General features: G+C 38.0%; 1 protein-coding gene across 2 annotated transcripts in view; it reads right to left on the bottom strand.

The window, feature by feature from the left end:
* DTWD2 (DTW domain containing 2) overlaps positions 1–19,817 on the bottom strand; it is a 75,417-nt gene that overhangs the window by 40,228 nt on the left and 15,372 nt on the right. Inside the window, exons 2-3 of one of the 2 annotated variants that reach the window (XM_017807360.1) lie at positions 10,625–10,715; positions 4,547–4,641 (exon numbers count right to left, since the gene is read on the bottom strand). In XM_017807360.1, the coding sequence (XP_017662849.1) occupies positions 4,547–4,641; positions 10,625–10,715 (186 nt within the window). The remainder of the gene's footprint in view (positions 1–4,546; positions 4,642–10,624; positions 10,716–19,817) is intronic. The other variant, XM_017807361.1, reaches the window with a different exon arrangement.

A 19,817-nucleotide genomic window follows, 5' to 3' on the forward strand; every position in this document is an offset into this window, starting at 1 on the left:
TTTCATTTTTTACTTTGTGACCAAACAGTCACAAAGTAAAAAATGAAACTCAAAAGCAATAGTGCCAAGGTTGTTTATAAAACTGTGATATCAAATTAAAATAATTCAAATTTTTTACATGTTAGACTTCAGAAATAGTTGCTATCACTGTTCAATATATGCCCAAAATTCCTGTTGAGTGGAACAGTATTATTATTCAAAATCAGTTGCCTACAAAATTTTATTAGTAGCCTAAAAAGAACATCATATTTTATTCATTAATATGAGACTAAAGTTGTTTTTTGCCCTAACATTTCCATAATGAATAGCAAAACTACTGCTGAAATATGCTGCAATTATGAGATACAATCCTAAGAACAATGCTAGGAAAAGGCATTAGCACACTTCTTTCACCTGCCCTGGTTCATTCCACTTTTTTGAAATTTCTATTTATAGCAAGAATCTTAATAGACATCCTTCAAACGTAAATGCTTCTGTAACTGCAGTTTCAGAAAACCATACTGCAAGTGTCTATCCAGTAATATAAGTTACATCTTAATTCCGTATCCAGGAAAGAATAATTACCCAGACAAATTAAGACAACAAATACCCCAGGCACCCTTCTATCCTCCCCAAAACCTTTTATTAACCGCCCCTGCTCATGTATACTAACATTTTAAGTGAAGGAAAGAAAACAGCAAATATTAAGAACTCACAAAAAGGCTATTTTTACAATACCACCACTTACATTGCGTAAGTATGTCCTGGTTTTGTCTGTGGTAAGGTTAACTTTCCTCCCAGTGGGTGGTATGGGGCTGTATGTTGGATTTGTGCTGAACATAGGGTTGATAACATAGAGATGTTTTTGCTATTGCTGAGCAGAGCTTACACTTATATAAGCATATAAGCAGAGCTTATATGATTTTCATACTGCCACGCTGGCAAGGAAGGTGGGAGGCTGGAAGGAGACACAGCTGGGACAGGTGATCCAAAATGATCCAATGGATATTCCAGACCATTTGACATCATGCTCAGTCTGTAGAGCTGGAGGGAAGAAGGAGGAAGGAGAGATCTGGAGTGATGGTGTTTGTCTTCCCAAGTAACTGTTACACATAACGGGGCCCTGCTCTCCTGGAGAAGCAGAACACCCACCTGCCCATAGGAAAAAGTGAATCAGATCTTTGTTTTTCTTTGCTTGTGTGCACACAGCTTTTTCTTTCCCCATTAGACTGTCACTATCTCAATCCAAGAGTTTTCTGGCTTTCAGCCCTCTGATTCTCTCCCGATCCTGCTGGTGGGGGAGTAAGGGAGTGGCTGTCTGGGGCTTAGTGTTGGCTGGGGTAAACCACAACGAAGTACTTATGCCAAACTGTTTGGTTTTAGCTTAATCATTTTGGCACATCAAAGATTCATCCAAGTATCTGATACTAATGTAATCAATACCAAAAAAAAGTCACTCTTTTCAGTACTTGGGAAAAAAAAAAATCCAATTAACCAACAGAACCGGTCTTTTATTTCAGAAAAGCCATGTGAGGAGCCAAGTCACCATGCAAACATTGCATATTTTCAGTAGAATTAAAATGTCAGCTTACAGGAAGAACGGACAAGACTGGGAAAGATGACATATTAGCTCTTAAAAAATTAATCACTTCTCATCTTTACCATTTCTTTATCAATTATATGTTGAAGATACCAACTTCTGGAAAGACTTCTAAAAGTTGGTTCTTTAGCTTTTCTGCAATATAGGTCAATCAAGAATAAGGTAAATTTAATCTACATAATTTGTTTATCGGCTTCAACCACAAGAAAAGGTGTACCCAAGGAGGAATTGAGTAGAGGAAATGATTAAAAAACAAGGGGGGGAAAAAAAGTGCTTTATGTTTACTCTTTCACCCAAACATAAGTTTAATAAAAAATAAAATTTTGATTTTCAGTCTTACTGTCATAAACATCAGAGGTCCAAATGTTAAGCTTTCATTCAAATCATGACATTTATTCTAGAGGACGCAATTCTGTGTGGAGCTCCTCATAAAATCCCTCTGCGCTCCTCATACATTTTGGATCCTGATGACAAAGCATAGGAAAAATAACCAAGACACACTTAAAAAACAAACTTGCCTTCTCCTTCAAAAGAGGGGCACTGAAGACTAAAGAGCTGCCCAGCTGAGATGGTACATACATTTTCCCCTGAAAGCAACCTCCTCTGACAGCTACAGATTCACAACAGTCAGTCTGCCAGTTGGCACACCACTGCTGGAGCTGCTGCAATGGAGACCAAAAACAATCAGCTGCTGTGTACAGCTTAGTTTCCACTCAAATCCATAATGACAATTAATTCTGTTCACAAAGGCTGCCTTGAAGCGTTCTAAGTTTACAGATCTGTTGCCAAGAGCTGCTGGATCCCATGATAATACAAGTATGTGCACTACCATTCTATTCTGATAATTTACAAAAATATGGGCAACCATCAAGGTCATCACTTTCACAGGTCTGCTGCATGGTAGGGCTTCTACATGTACATGGAGAAACAATGTGTGCACCACGTTACCCCTCCACCTGCAGGCACTGCTCACATGCAAGATCAGTGCAAGCAGAGATTCTGAGTTATACTGATTTATTCCCTTCCAAACCATGCACTTATATGGTGGAAGCAGCAAATGACATAAACACTATCACACACTGTCAGGAAAAAAAAAACAGCAAAAGTATGGCCTTAATGTGCTTCAAAACAATGATACTTCTAAAATGTATCAACAAGCATTCTTTAATAATTTATTTCTTCAAAGTAACTAAGAACAGGGGGCAAGGTTGATCAAGCTGCTTGTACAGCACCTACCAAATTGCTTACACACAGCATGTTTTTTAAGAAATCTAGAAAACAAACAAGTCCTGTTTAGTTTAATATGTCGTAAAACATCAGCTGGACCACTGCAATTTATGAGGCTTTAAAAATCCCATTAGCAGAGACTTTCACCCTAAGAGAAGAGCAGGGACCAGTGCAGCCCTTCCCATTTACATTAAAACATTGACATGTTTCTACCCATCTGCAGATGCCTGTTGCTTTGCTGTTATAAAGAAGGAATATTGATTAACACATTGACAGAATGTATTTATGGCTAAGAAAAAAAAGTATGTAGAAATAACACACTGCAAAGCTGGAAAATAATTTTTCACCTCTTCTCATCTTTCCTCTTTCCAAAAAGGTGATCACAAACTCAGTGACCGAGCATTCTCAATTTTTCCAGTCTCACATCATCAAGAGCAAAGTAGGCATAGTGCAGATGCTTAAAGTGGAGCCATGACTATCACGTAAGTAGTTTTAGCACTCCATCTGGGTAAGACAAATCACCCAAGGCAAACTTTCGCTTCTTTCACCATCTCCAGTGTGTTTTTATGGAAAAAAAAATTAATAGGAACTAAGTAATTATGAATCAATTTAAACTATTTTGAGGCTGAGATGTCCTACAAGCAGTTTTGGCCTAAAGAGGATCCTTTAGGTTAGAGAAATATCCCTGTATTCAAACTTTAAGAAGCTTTAATACTGTAATTGTCTCTTCTTCTTCTTCAAAAAAAAAAAAAAAAAAGTAGATTTACTAGAGGCAGACTGTACTGACAGCATTCCACCCGGTGCATATCAGTTTGAAAAGTTGCTTCATTTTCAGGTTTTAACAGGAAGACAGTATAACTTCCCTGTAGTCTGGAACTTTTCAGATAATTATTAGAGTTATTATCATAGAAGACTAAAAAAAAAGAAAAGCAATGTATTTCTAATGTTTTCTAATTAGTATATGGGCAGCACAAACATGTGGAAGCACCATTCTGAATTACCTTCCACAACATTTTTGTTCACTGAACTCTACAGAAAGTTTTCTCCAAGGATTAAACTCAATTTTAGAATCAATTTCCTTCAATTTCCTTTGTGATTTCTATTTGCTTTACTGAAAATGTATGTAGTAAAATTTCACTGGCATTTGTACCAAGAATTGGTTTCTAAGACTTAGCTTCATCTAATGAAGATTAAAGATGTTACATGGGAGAGCAATACTTTCCAAGGTCTCAGAATATTAGAAGAAAAATAATTAAAAAAACTCCAAGAGCTATACTTTCTTATAATTAATTTTAGAGAAAGAGGAAAGAATTTGAAAAAACTACATTCACTAAGAGTTTTTTACCACAGGGTTGTCAAATTCCCACACTTGAGTAAAAACTATTAGTTTTACTTCAGTGACACCAAATGGTTAGTCAGACAAAGCAAATCAAAGAAAGAACCAAACAGAATAGCAAGATAAACCTAGTACCAGGTAAGAACAGAACTGCAAACAGCCAAGAGTTTGACAGTAGCCACTTGAACCTTCAAGAGCATAAAACTGAGATCATAAATACTACAACCTAGAGGAAGAATATCAAGTGTTTCTGACTACCTTGGGAAATCAGAAGCTTGTATCAAAAGTGAATATGCACACTTAAAATAAAAATTAGGAGCACTGTTGGTTGTTAATAAAGACATTGAAAAAAATATCTCTATAGTTTACAGAGAATCAGAAAATGCACAGACAATCCTGCTCACCTGTCTTCACTAAAACGTCGACCAACCAAAATTTTACATTTGTCTGGAGGGAGACAAGCTGCTAGCAAAGGCACTGTCCTTAACACTCGACTTTCCTGTAAAAAAAGAAAATTTACTTTTGAATCAAATCAAGGAAGGCTTCTATGAATGCTTAAAGCTTTCATTTTCTATCAAATTCTTTTGACTACAGTCACAGAAAAGAACCTTACCACATAACAGGAAAAAACAATCTACAAGAAAAATACCCAATCTTGATGATACAAATTGTATTGTTTCGATGACAGCACTTAAATTTTAACTCTAGGCTAACAGTATCAAAAACAGTAACAAAATTTCTCAGACAAATAAAGAATAGACAACAAAACAGCCTTAGCATTAATGATGTCACAGTCTGGGGAGCTAATGTCTCTATACCAGAAAATGAGGGGAGAGCTCGATTTCCACAAACAGATGCTAAAATTAAAAGCACTGGCTGCATCAGACCAGACACTGTGAAACGCAAACATCTCCACTCCGCTGTCACTTCATTTCACAGTAACCTGGACAATGACACCTATGCTGCCATGAATCTTCCAATTTATGCCATTCAGGCTGTATTGATCAGGCATCTGCCTACATCTTTGTGACACAGAGAGGAAGGTGACCACCATGCTTGAGTGGGGAGCAGGGGCTCTTCAGATCTCAGAGCATTAAAGAGAGCTACGTGGAAGCAGGATTTCAGAAAGTGGAGGAGGGGTGAAGTAATAACAGCTGAAACAAACTATCTACTCGTCAAACAGAGCAATTTATTTCTGTGCTTTATTTAACACAGCTGGGAAGAAACTTTTTGTCTAGACAAGAACTAATGCAAACTGAGCTTCATTTGTGGAATGTCAATTTTTGTTTTCCCATCAAGGAAATGGAAGCAACAGAAAGCCAACACTAAAACACTGAATGAAAGTTTCAGTTACTTTATTTATCGTAAGATGAACAGAGGAAGGCTAATAGCTGAATCTAGCAGGAGGCAAGGCACTAGATGTCAGGTGAGGATTATGAAAGCCCTAAACCCAGTAAGAGTTCTTACAACACAATGCACCTCTTACAATCTGAATGTCTCATGATTCAGACCATGAAAATCCAAACATCAATCCCTAAACTATGGGATTCATTAATGAAAACCCAAGGGGCTTTTGGTCTGCCTTTTGATTTAAGAGCCTTACCTCAAAAACAAAATATTTGTGAACATGTGAACATGAGGGTCTGATTAACTCACTCTGGGCAGATGTTACTTTCACAAGCATCAATGTGCAGCCATCTGCACTCTCACATTGTCTTGCTACCAAACTCCTGTTAAAATAGTTTTGTGAAAACTTTTATTACTGTTGCCTAAAACCTTAATTCATTTTGCTTTTTCTGATCCTTATCTACTGATCCTCTATAAATAAAACATCGTGGAGTTGAAGGAGTAAGTTGTTCTGCTACATCCACCACTATTTCTCATGGTGGCAGCAGCAGCGTAATGTCTCCTAGGGACAGATGAAGATCAGAGTACCTTGGAAGTGAAGTGCCAGCAAAAGGAGGGAGAAGTATTCTTTAAATTGACATCAATTTCTTCTATCTCAGAACAGCAGAATCAGCCATCAACAGTGTCATAGTATTACTTGCTTTTATGTCATCATAATTAAATAACATTCCAATTCACTAGTCAGAAGCCTCCCTTCTCCATAAGAATCTAACAAGTGGCAATAAAGGACCTGGAAGAAAATCAATTATTTGCCTCTGATAAGCAAAACCAAAAGAGCTGTCAGCAGTCAGGAGAAAGTTAATCAACTATTCTGTCCAATGTCACATCATTACTTCAGAATTACCTTTCATTCAAATAAATACATTCTTTTACCAAAATAGAAAACTGTTTTCCAATCTAAAAACAATACGTGCTTATAGGAAGATAAAACATAAAATGTAAAGCTCAAAGGAATTGAGAACAGAAGCTTAAGAACAGTTAAGTCAAACTAACACTAAAAAAGGTTTCATTTGTTTATAACGTTCTTCATTAAAGAATTTGTATTTAACTAGACTATAGATAACTTATTTGTTATCCTACCAACAATTTTCCATTTACTAGCTTAAAAGTGAGTAGTTACTCTCTTTGTTCTTCTCAGTGTTCTAGCAGTTATTTGCAACTCTTTGCTTATTAATTATTTGACTATTAAAGTATATAAACAGAAACAGGACTGGGGGATTTATGTGGTGGGCTGACCTTGGTTGGCCTCCAGCCAAGGTGCCCACCAGCCACGCTATTATTCCCCCTTCTCAGCAGGACAGAGGGGAAAAAATAAGATGAAAATGAACTCTTGGGTCAAAAAGGCCAGGGGTGGAAGCAAAAGACAATAAAAATATTTTATTCTTATTTCCCATCAGCAGGTCAAGTCCAGCCACTTCCTCAGAAGCAGAACCTCAGCAGGTGTAGCAGTTCCCACAGAAGACAAATGCCTTAATCACAGATGCCATTCCCCACCCACCCACCCACCCCCGGCTTTTACTGTGTCATATGGTATGGAACATCCCTCTGGTCAGCTTGGGTCAGCTGTTCTGGCCATGTCCCCTCACAGTCTCTTGTCCACCCCCAGGCTACTGGCTTTTGTGGGCATTTTGGAGGGACAGCCCTGATGCTGCGTGAGCACTGCTCAGCACTAGTCAAACTCTCATGGCATGCTACTACGGTGACTGCAACGTGGAAACTTAATTCCATTCCAGCTGGACTCAAAACAATTTACTTTTGTTGTTCTTTTTCTTTTCTGGGGATTTGTGGTAATTTCGGTTACCATAGCATTATCCATCGACAATAAATAGGACAGTTCAAACTAATAAAAATATTTATTAAAGCCAGGAGATATATATTTCTTCCATTTCTTTTTTCTGAATTGCTAGGACAAGCAACAAGAATTTCCCCCTTACATTTGATTCCTGCTGTTCAATAAGGAATACTATACAGCAGAAGTACTATAACAAGCAAGCCAAAGCTAATTCCTGGCATTAGATCAATACATAGAATCATTAAACACGCACAATCTAAATTTTCTTCTCAGATGCTTAACACCGAAAATTCTTACTCTTACAGAAAGAAAGATGGCAAGGAATGAAAACAACTTAAACAGACACCCTCTGCTATGCTTTAGGGGTTCTGTCCCAACTTATACTTATCATCCAGCTTTTGAAAAGCACATAATGGCCTACATTGTACTGGCAGTCACATTAAGAATGATCAAAGGCAAAAGTAAGACAAAAGTGTACAGGGGTTTATACTCTTAGCTGTGTCACTGATCAGTCCTATGGATCATAAGAGTAGGCATGAAACAGGAAAAATGACAATTTTTTTTTTTTTTTTACTTCTACATATATATATATTTACATACAAATTTATCTATATGCAAAGAAGAAAAATAAATTACTAGGCATATAAATATTTCGCTTTTGCACTAGTCCTGATGCTGGGTTTCTTTATATTTAGTTTTTAAATGACTCTCACAATGAATAATGGTACAATAACAAGTATTTGCCCCTTGATATGGAATGCTGAATTCCGGATTCCTTCACTAATAAAAATCTAATTAATTCATGTACCTATTACGCAAATAATTCCTCACTTGTGATCCACTGTTCTACAGTTCCTCTCTCTTTCACAATATGTGACACATGCACAGGTCTTTCTGGCAGCACAGTCTCTGGAAAGTATGAATGTGGAGACTTAGTCACATTAATCAGGCACCAGGAATGTTGCTCCTGACTTTCTACATTACTATCTTGCCTGAATACAAGTCTCAATAGCATCTTTTAACCACAGTTGAAGGTTTACTTCACCGCACTGCAGACTTCCAAAGACAATAAATAATGAAGCACATGAAGGATGACAGCTGGGGCTGACACGCAGTAAGGGAAAAACATTCACTATCTGGTTAATTCAATGAGATATTTTTGAAACTGAGTGTACCTGTAATGAAATGGCAGACTGAAGGATCAGATGCAGTTCAGAAGGCTTATCTGCATGCAAGATCGATTCTGTTTTGAGTATGAGCAACTACAAGCAAATGGAACTTACCTCTTGTCAGGTACGCCCCTGCTGTTATGGAATCAAAAGCATCACCCGTGAACACTTTCAAAGACCACTGTAAGATGTTCTTAGCTTCCCACCATTTGTTTGGATTTATGTCTGATAAGCCAAATGCCCTCATATAGCCAGATAGTGGTCTTCCAATACTGTGTAAATTATTATTATGCAATATATACTAACAGAAAACTTGCATCCCACTGTAACAGACAACTGTTGCGATTGCTGATTCATAAAATTGTAGACAGTCACTCAGACTGTCACAGCTATGGTGTATGAAATCTAAAAAAACCCTGCCAACTTTTTCTAATACCTTCCACTATGAATAGGAAATTCAACACAATTCAAATGCCAGTTCAAAGTCTCTGACGCATTTTTAAATCCTTTTTTCCCTTCAAGTTACTTTAGCATATATAGAAGTACTTCTGAAATAAGAATTAACACAGAAGAGTATTCCTATTATAATTATGTGAATTAAAAATTACAGTTTTCCCATTAAGGGCCCAAATATGTCAAGGACTCTGTTTTGTTTCCCTGTGAGAGAATACTTCTTTTAAACTTGCTTTTTTGCATTCTGTTTAAGTTCCTTCAGGCAAAGACTCTTTGCATATTGGCCAAGCTACTGTAAAATGTCAAGCTGGACCACAAGAGAACAGCTTTCTGAACTTCACAGTCTTATCTGTAGACCCACCATCTACCCAAATATGTGTAGCTGCAGTTCAATTTCCAAAACCCTTATGATACACAAGAAAAACATTAATATATATTCTCCTATTGGTAAACCAAAACATACTGTTCCATTGGCTAAAATAGCTAAGGTCATCACTACAATGAATTGCGTAATTCATATTTTTAACAGAACACTAACATCAGTAAAAGACCACTGCCATAATCAAACACATTCATCCCTATATCAACTCCAAACACCTCTGTGAGACACTGTGTTTGTAGAATCCTAGAATATGCTGAGTTGGAAGGGACCCATCAGGATCACTGAATCCAACTCCTGGCCCTGTGCAGGACACCCCAAGAATCACACCATGTGCCTTTATGTTATTTAATGTTATTTAACAATTATTTTATTTAATGTTAATTAATGTTATTAATTTTTACAATTTGTACCAAGGCAAGCAGATTTCAGATTCGAGTAGGACTATTCAGATAAGATGAGATGTCTTGCATGCATGGAATTGCAGAAATAAGATGTGATTTCAGAAGATAAAATAATTCAGAAGAACTGAACAAAAAATACAGTAACTCAGCTGAACTGGCATTCAATCATCAAATTTAAAAGAAAAAATCATGATACGACAGTCTTGGTTTTGGCTGGGATAGAATCCATGTTTTTCCAGTAGCTTGTACAGTGCTGTTTTGGATTCAGGATGAGAATAATGTTGATAGCAACAACCAAAACACCAGTGTGCTAAGTAGTGTTTACCCTAAGACAAAGAATTCTCAGTGTCCCACGCCCTGTCAGTGAGGAGGTGCACAAGAAATCCTGAGAGAGCATGTCCAGGTCAGATGACTTAAACTGGCCAAAAGGATATTCCATACCAAAGAATGTCATGCCCAGTATATAAACTGGTGATGCCCAGGAGCCACCAGTTACTGCTAAGGGATGGGATGGGCACTGATCAGTGTGTGGTGAGCATTGTATTGTGCATCACTTGTCTTTCTTGGGTTTTATCTCTCTCTCTCTCTCTTCTTTTTATTGCAATTATTATTGCTATTATTATCATTAGAATTATTAGTACTATTATATTTTACTTTGTTTCAATTTTTAAACTGTTCTTATCTAAACCCACAAGTTTTTACCCTTTTTTCACTGATTCTCCTCCCCATCCTATCTGGCACAGGGGATAGTAAACTTAGCTGATGGCTGGGGTTGAAGCATGACAACAATGGTAACAGCATAGCTGTTTCCTCTTGCCTACCATTTGCTGCATTAAGATTCTAGATGAACTCTCAACAGTTAGCACAGCCTTACTCACCTCTGCTGGATGCTGGATTATATACAAGCAGGTGGAGACCTTTAGCGGATGTACAGGCAGGAATGGACATAAACACACCTTCTGAGGACGGCTACATGGCAAAAGAAAGCAAAAGAACAACAAAAGCAATCAGCAATTTGTGAAAGATGATGTAAATACACTGCACAAATACACACTGCATCCCAGAAGGCACAATGAGAACTTCTTCTTACAACACTGTACTAAACCTGATTTTTTTTTCATGGCTAGGCTTCGCGAAAAAAGATTTGGGAAAGGCTCTATCCACATTTGTTACAGGCACGCTGGTGGCTAATAAGGCCAATATGAGATAGACACAACCGATTGCAAAAGGCACAGTAGAAAGACTCCTTAGGTGGTATATTCTGCAAGACACGATTCTTTCTGCGCTGTCTTTTCTCCTCGAGAGTGATCCTGAGTGCTTTCTCAAAGGAAGCAGCAGCGTTATAGATGGTGTGTCTCCAAACCTCTTGATTTGAGGCCAGAGTAGACCAGTTATGATGCTCAATATGGCCAAGGCTGAGATGTTGGTTCAGGGAGTCTTTGTATCTTTTCTTTGGGGCTCCTCTCTTGCAGCAGCCGGTGGCAAGTTCACCATAAAGCAAGATCTTAGGGAGGCAGTGGTCCTTCATCCTGGAGATGTGTCCTGCCCAACGCAGCTGTGTTCTCATCAACATGGCCTCAATACTTGTGACTGCTGCTTGCTGTAAAACAGATGTATTGGTCACATAATCTAACCAGTGGATGTTTAGGATTGTACAGAGGCAGCGTTGATGGAAGCGTTCTAGGAGACGCAGGTGGTGGCGGTAGATGACCCATGATTCAGATCCATATAAGAGAGTAGACAGCACTATGGCTCTGTAAACATTGATCTTTGTACTTTTCTTCAAGTGTTTGTTTCCCCAAACTCTTTTATGGAGTTTTCCAAAAGCACTATATGCCTTTGCTAACCTGTTGTCTATCTCCCCATCCAATCCGAGGAGATGATGCTACCTAGGTAATTAAACTGCTGGACTGATTTGAGCTCTGATTGGTCAATGGTGATATGGGGATGATGGAAGACTTTCTGAGGTGCAGGCTGATAGAAAACTTCTGTCTTCTTCAGGCTGACTTCCAGCCCAAAGAGCTTAGCAGTGTCTGCAAAGCAGGATGTTAAACACTGTGGAGCTGCTTTTGTGTGGGCAACAAGGGTGGCATCATCAGCATAAAGCAGCTCCCAGACAAGATGATTTAAGGTCTTGGTGTGGGCCTTCAGTCGCCTTAGGTTGAAAAGGCTTCCATCAGTACGATATCGAATGTAGATACCGTCCTGATCATCGAGGTCTGCTGTGGCCCTTTGGAGCATCATGCTGAAAAAGATTGTTAATAGAGTTGATGAAAGAACGCAATCTTGTTTCACACCACTGGTAATTAGAAAGGGCTCAGAAAGTGCATCACCATATCTGATTTGGCCGCATTGATCCTCATGGAGAGAGATGATCATTTTAAGGACCTTGGGGGGACATCCTAAACGTTCCAAAATCTGCCACAGACCTTTTCTCCTCACAGTATCGAAAGCCTTGGTGAGGTCAACAAAGGTTACATAGAGATCTTTGTTCTGTTCCCTACACTTCTCTTGCAATTGTCTGAGAACAAATACCATGTCTGTGGTGCTCTGTTGGCTCTGAAACCACATTGGCTTTCAGGTAGAATTCCTTCTGCTATAGCAGGTATTAGTTTGTTCAAGAGTATTCTTGCCAGGATTTTGCCAGCAATGGAGAGCAGAGTAATACCACGGTAATTTGAACAGTCTGATTTATCTCCTTTCTTCTTATACAAGGTGACGATGACTGCATCACGAAGGTCTGATGGTAGTTCGCCGAGTTCCCAACAGCTCACCACAAACTTGTGAAATTTAGCATGGAGTGCTTGGCCCCCATGTTTCCAGATTTCAGGTGGAATTCCATCAACCCCAGCTGCCTTGCCAATTTTCACCTGCTGTATGGCCTTAAGAGTTTCTCCCAAAGTGGGGGCAATATCTAAATCATTCTTCACTGGTTGTTGTGGGATGGACTCAATTGTTGAGTCTTGAACTACTCGACTAGTACTGAAGAGAGTCTGAAAGTGTTCAGACCATTGATTCAGAATGGAGGTTTTATCTCCAGCCAAAACCATTCCAGAAGTGTTTGACCATCTGCACTGAGTAGAGGGCTTTGGACCTGGTATGCAGGCCCGTATGCTGTTTTCAAGGCCTCATGGAATCCTCTGTGATCACCTGTATCTGCGCATAATTGAGTTTTCTCAGCTAGATCGATCCACCACTTGTTCTGGATGTCACGGAGTTTCTGTTGGAGCTTGATGCATGCAAGACGAAAGGCTGTTTTTCTTACGTGACAGGAAGGCAGTGCAAGGTGTGCTTGGTGAGCAGTTCTCTTCTTCCTCAACAATTCCTGGATCTCTTGATTGTTTTCATCAAACTAGTCCTTGTTCTTCTTGAAGGAGAACCCTAAGGTTTCTTCAGAGGATTGCTGGATGCTGTTTTTAATGCGGTGCCAAATTGTTTCAGGAGAGGAATCTGTAGAATCTATGGAATGGTTTTCGAGCCTAGTTTGAAGGTTTGCCTGGAATCTGTCTCTCACCGTGGCTGATTGGAGATTGTTAACTTGGAGTCTCCTCCTTGGGATACTGCCCTTTTTTGGTTTGAACTTAAGGTTGAAGCTAAGTTTGCAGCGCACAAGCCGATGGTCTGTTTGGTATTCTGCACCGGGCATCACGCGGGTATGGTGGACATCGCGGACATCCCTTCGTCGCACCAAGACATAATCAGTGAGGTGCCAATGCTTAGATCTAGGATGCATCCAGGTTGTCTTCAGACTATCTTTCTGCTGAAAGATAGTATTAGTGATGGTGAGCTGTTGCTCTGCACAGAATTCAAGCAGAAGTCGACCATTATCGTTGCAGTTTCCAACACCATGTTTGCCTAATACTCCTTTCCAGGCTTCAAATTTCTTACCTACTCTGGCATTGAAATCACGAAGGATAATGATCTTATCACCTGCAGGAACCTTTTGGATAAGGCAGCGCAGGTTGGTATAAAATTTATCTTTTTTGGCAGGGTCAGCTTGGAGAGTTGGGGCATATATACTAAAGAGGACAACGTGTTCCTTGTTGTGAAGTGGAAGACATAGGGAGATAATGCGGTCAGAATGGCCTGTTGGCAGACTTTCGAGTTTAGGAACAACAGAGTTTTTGATCATGAAGCCTACTCCCGAGAGGTGCCTTTCAGTTCTAGGTTTACCTGACCATAAACCTGATGTAATTTTGTTTGAAATTCCCTCAATTTCTAAAATTAAAGAAGCAAGGCTTTCATTGAAACATTTGAGAACAGTGCACAAACTCTCCCTGTGGGCTGGTTAGAGTTAAAACACTCTAAAAATCCTTTTGTCATATTCAAGATGAGCAGCTTACTAGTATCTATAACCCTATCAGAGAATTCTGTTACGGCTTTCCTAACAAGTTAGTTTCAACAATTTGATATACTACTATAATAGAACAATGTCTATAATTTACATATTTATAAGATTGATTAAAATAAAACAGTTCAGAAGTATCCAAACATGAAACCCCAGACATGCTGTATTTTAGTTTTTTGTAATTCCATTTATGTTGAAATACGTAGCAGAAATACATTTTCAGTATGAAAACAGAGAAGTCCTTATTAGGAACTTCTAATCTAAGTCTGAAAAAAAAAATATCTATAATTCTTCAGTGTACTGCATGAACCTGTTGGAATGGCTAACTAAAGAATTGTGTCTAAAGAAATTAACTTAAATATTGCTTGATATGAAACTGATATGCTGAATGATCAAGAATAAACAGAAGCAAAGAACAAAGTTTGAAGTTATAGACTAATTGAAGTTGTTACTCCAGAAAACCACACATATGTGCACGTGCACGCACAGATATCACTCTGGCTACTTGCATATGTTATTCAAGAGCTCAGAGAAATTAAGGACTTCCTTAACAGCGAAGCTATTGCCTGTTTTCACCAACTAAAATCATACCAACCCTGCAAACAAAGCTCTTTGAGCTTAACAAATACAAAGTCAGTATTTTCAGCACAATGATAGGGGCTTGGAGCACTCTTTCACCTGCATCCTCCTTGTAGTCTTCATTGGCAACAGTTCACGTGTTGCTCACATATCAGAGACAGTAAGCAATCGATCACTGCAGCAGATATGATTCACTGAAGTGAATTCTGAAGACAGGCTCAGATTAAATTCATGACAAGCCTGTCACTGAATGTGCTCGTCCACAAGAGCACACACTCACACAAGATGTACTAAGTATTGTTACAGTAGTCCAAGCCAGTACAACTGTTTCCTAGTCAAACAGTATGGTAGTAACAAGAGGTAAGCTCCTCCTTATCAGTTGACAGGTTGTGTTAATTGAAACTCTCTATTTCTAGCTGCAGCTACTGTGGTTGAGAGACTATTCCCTTCTCCACAGGGAAAATATTTTAAATATTTTAATAACTTTTAAAATATTTTAAATTATTAAATAAAAATAAATTATTAAATAAAAATTAAATATGTTAAAATATTTAGACTAGAAGGCCCACAGGCAAGCAATCAGTCTAATAACAAATTGGAAATTACTCTGATACACTCTTCTGGTATACTGTTCCAGTGGCCCATGTTTGTCTTTTTTTCACACTTCTGGTGCTGGCAATTTCCTGTTGCTAATTCTGCATAAATTTGGCACATTCTCTTATATAAGGCCAGGCTGTGGGCCTAGAACTAAGTACTCAACAATTTCACTATTCAGTGCGCTACTCTTGGGACCTTCATCATGAATGAACTGAAACCAACCTCACTTTCAGGTCTAGTGGGTTGTTCTCCAGTGCTGTAGCATTGCTTTTTCCCCAAATTTTCTCATGTGTAAGCAATTTAAACAGAAATTTCTAAAAACGGTTTTGTTAAAAACTGGAAGCAGCAAGTACTGCAGAGGCTGTTTCTTGCCTGTGCCCTGATTGTTAGGTAGCAGTTCATCCTCTTTTTGATCATCAGAAATTCAATTTTTTACCAACTGTGATTCCTTGGTTTCTCCCCAATAGTTGGTTTCACTAACAAAAGAAGTTTTTAAAGTTCTTCCCATTACGTCATTTTCTGCTGAGGAGATATTAGGACATGACAAAGCTGTTCCAGTAAGCTGTTCCAACAGTAAGCTGGTGACTTCAATCCAATGAGTTGCATTGCTCATTAGCTCTTATAAGCAGACAAAGAGAGCTTCCGGTGATTTCTGACCTCAGGGTGTTTAATTACAACAAATTTCACTAAACAGAACTTATGTTCAAGTCTCCCTTTAACATACACTTTTTGTATTTTCCACAAGTTTGGATTTTTCACAAGTAGTTTTTTAAGCTTTCTTAACCTCACCAAAAAAACAAAACAAAACAACAAAACAAAACAAAACAAAACAAAAACCACATGCACACAACAAAAACCACCAAACATAAACAAAAAGAAGGAAATTACCTGGAAAGCAAGCAAATAGTTGCAGAATAAACTCTGCCTATATTCTAAGGAGCAGAGCACAGACTATGACAAATAAAATACTTTCCAATATAATTTAATTACTTACGTATGCATATATATCACTTAACTTTAAGCACCCTATTAGATTCCTAATTATGTTGAATACATAGGTTTACAACCCCATCCTGGGGCACAAGACTTACTTATTTCTGTGATTTTACTTCGGAAGGTAATGGTTATTGAGTCGAGACAAAAACATTATTCCTACATGAAACTGACATTACCAGCCTACATCTGCCAGACAGGAAGCACTGCAGAACAAAAGAAGTTCTGTTCCACCACCACAAAAGCTGCCTTTGCTCTGAGAAAGGCCACCTAGGCAGAAAAGGCTATTTGTCTTTTTCTTTTGTTTAAAGATTCTGTTACATTCTTGCCCTACATACAGAGCTGATGTTACAGAAGAGCAGGGAAAGCACCAGGAACCTATTCCGCGCTGAACATCAGTTTTCTCCCATTTCTGGAAATCAAAGTAGCAATCAGCTCTAGGCAGGAACAGTAGCATTCAGAACATTAAAGAAAAGGTGTGTAGGTGGGGATTAGGATTTGAAGGAGTATAATTTTTATAGTATTATTCACCTCTATGCGATTTCGGTACAGTTCGAAGCTACTCAGTGCGTTCTTAATTGTTTTTAAATACAGCATTTCTAGTTTAAAAACTTATGACAAAGTAACCTTGGCAAAGTAACAATGGCATCTAAAATAATCATTCCACATCTCACAAAGTGCTTCATATGCAAGAGACAGCCATGCACATGCACTGACTTCTCACAGCTTTCTTTCCATTATTCATATCTAAATTAATGATGTTCAGAATAACATTTAGTTATCTTCCCAGGAGAACTGAATCTGGACAGTGGATTGTGCTGCGGTGTCAGATTTAGTGTGATTACTAGTTTTTGGGCAGAGATACTCTAAAAGTGAATTTGCAGTAGTCTGGAAAATAGTGAGCTAATTCTGAAACTCTTTCCAAGTCTCTGTATTATTTTCCTGTAAATAAGTCCTCCCTTGCTTCAGAACTAAGTTTTACCTCGTTATAGGCCCAAAGAGCTTCTGAAAACAGGCATCATTCTGGGAATGCAAACAACTGTAGTCTTACACCCATATTCAGAAAACTACAGGTAGTTAATTCAAGGATTTAAACCACAGTAAGCAAAGACTAACAAAGTTACAATTTTACGCTCAGCATACATAGACATTTTTACAGAAACACATAAAGGGGTCGAGTCCGCCAACCACATCTTCTAGAAACAATGCGAAGAAGCTCATGTTTTTAAACTACTAACACTTGTAGCAACATTTTCATGTTCCAGCACATATTGCCAAGGTCAGGCCCTAGACTCCATATTTTCAAAAAAACACGCCTGCCAAAATAGAAACGGCTGCTGCAAGTAAATTAGATTTCTCTACTGTTTTCGTCAAAACACCAAGGGTTTCAAGGTCAAAGCCCACCTGAGAAGTCTGGAGAAACAGCAAAGTTACCATATGTTTGCTTTATACTAATGCTTTTGTATGTGTTTTATACTGACACAAGTCCATTACACACAAGCATTAAAACAACATTCAGAAGTTTTACAAAGCTGTGTGGGAAGTTTATAAGGAGAAGCCCATACCTTTTAAAAAATTTGAGAACAAATGTTATTTTTGCTTGTTTTATGTTACAGGACAAACACAAACTAAAAATTGCTTTAATATTATATTTTGCATCCTCCACCTTAACCACCACAGCTGTAGAGGGAACATAAAAAAGAATGAGTGGATTAAGTTAAACATAGATAAACAAATTTATGCATTTAAGAAGAAACAATCCTAACCCAATAATTAGAAAAAAAACCAGCATCTATGGTTTACATGACATAACATTCAACAGTATGAACTCACGATAAACAATTCTGTGAAAATAGCAGTTTAAAATGCCTGGCAGTTCTCAAAAATGCAGATCAGATGTTAAGTGTTACTAGTAAAGGATTAAATAATTAAACATGGAACATTATTATGACACTACATAAACCTCTGGTTTGCACTCTAAGTGCTAGAGGAGCCAGGTCAAAAACACAAGGAGTAATTCCTCATGCCATCTGCACTATTAAGATTTCTTCTAGGCTTATTTTGAACATTCTTTGCTCAAGCAAAATTTTCAAGCCTTAGTTTTAATGGTGCTTCCTAAGAAAAATCAGGCATAGAAAAATTACTCTGACTTCAGTGTTTTCCAGTTTCTATTCTTTCCTCCAGTCTCTTTCGAAAGACTTTGGAACTCACTGGTCATGAGGCATTATAATGTAAAATTAAATTCTTACAAACTTCATTAAGAGTCAACCGTCACATAAAAACACAGTATCAGAAACACAGGTGGAGAGAGTACCAAGATCAACAGAGCACTTCCTTTTCCACTTAATAATCTGTATAGCACCAGCTTCCTGGCAAAGCAAAATCAAAAACAAGAAAAAAAAGAAGGCATATTGTGAAGCTTTGCTTCCCTCAAAAAGTTACAAATAAATAAAACAGGCGTATGCGTTTGTTTCATTTTGTTGTTTTAGTTTTTTTAATGATGCAGCCCCTGAATTTCACAGAATATATCCCAGTTTCCCGAGTAAAAACATACTCAGGAATGCATCTCAATGGAGAAGCATTAAATACAAATCACAGTAAAATTTTCTCTTCAAAGAAAAGACCGCACATAATACAAGAAAACTTGTTTCCATGTTACCTGACAATATGAATCAATTACTTCACAAACAAACTGCCTTTAGATGTAAAGAGGTAACTATTTTAAGAAATTTTACAGTTATCTTGCACAAAAGCTTTTATAACCTTTTCAATACAGTTAGGGACAGCAACTTCAAGCAATCTAACACAGAAATAAAGTAACTCAACTGTTCAGAAATCTAGAATATTGTTCTAATTCATATAAAAAGTTCTACCATGGCTCTCATAGTATCATGAGAGAGCTATGGAGTCACTTGGTGTCTTTGTATTTTGCAGATCATTTTCCAATGCACAGTGAAAGTAAACTGTGCTAGTGAGCTACTAGTACTGAGTTTGAATGTCAGGACTCCGTGTAACATCATATCAATATCAGCTTCCTCCTTTCCTTGCTTCAGAGTGCCAGAAACAAAAAGCATCCTCCTACAAACATGCATTTAGGGCATTATCAGACTAGATCAACAGCAGAATGGCCTGAGTTGAAAAGGTTTCTCAAGACCATCTCATTCCATACCTCTTGCCTTGGAAAGGGACACCATCCAGTAGATCAGGTTCTTCAAAGACCCATCCTAGCCCTGAATGCTTCCAGAGATGGGTCATCCACAGCTTCTCTGGAACAACTGTTTCAGTGCCTCACCACCCTTATAGCAAGGAATTTCTTCCTAATATCTAATTTAAACCTGCTTCCTAATATCTAAGTTAAACCTACTCTCTTTCAATTTAAAGACATTGGCCCTTTTACAATTCAAAGTTGTAATGTATTCTGTTACAAGTTCCAAAACTTTTCTATCTAGTTTCAGAAAAAGCCACTGCAGCAATAAATATCAAATTCATTAAAATATACCAGTTTAAGTTTAGCTTTTTGCATCAGAAGACAATCAAGGCAGTGGCACAAATTT

The sequence above is a fragment of the Lepidothrix coronata genome, unplaced genomic scaffold (genome assembly GCF_001604755.1).
Source record: "Lepidothrix coronata isolate B3197 unplaced genomic scaffold, Lepidothrix_coronata-1.0 Scaffold18, whole genome shotgun sequence".
NCBI lineage: Eukaryota > Metazoa > Chordata > Aves > Passeriformes > Pipridae > Lepidothrix > Lepidothrix coronata.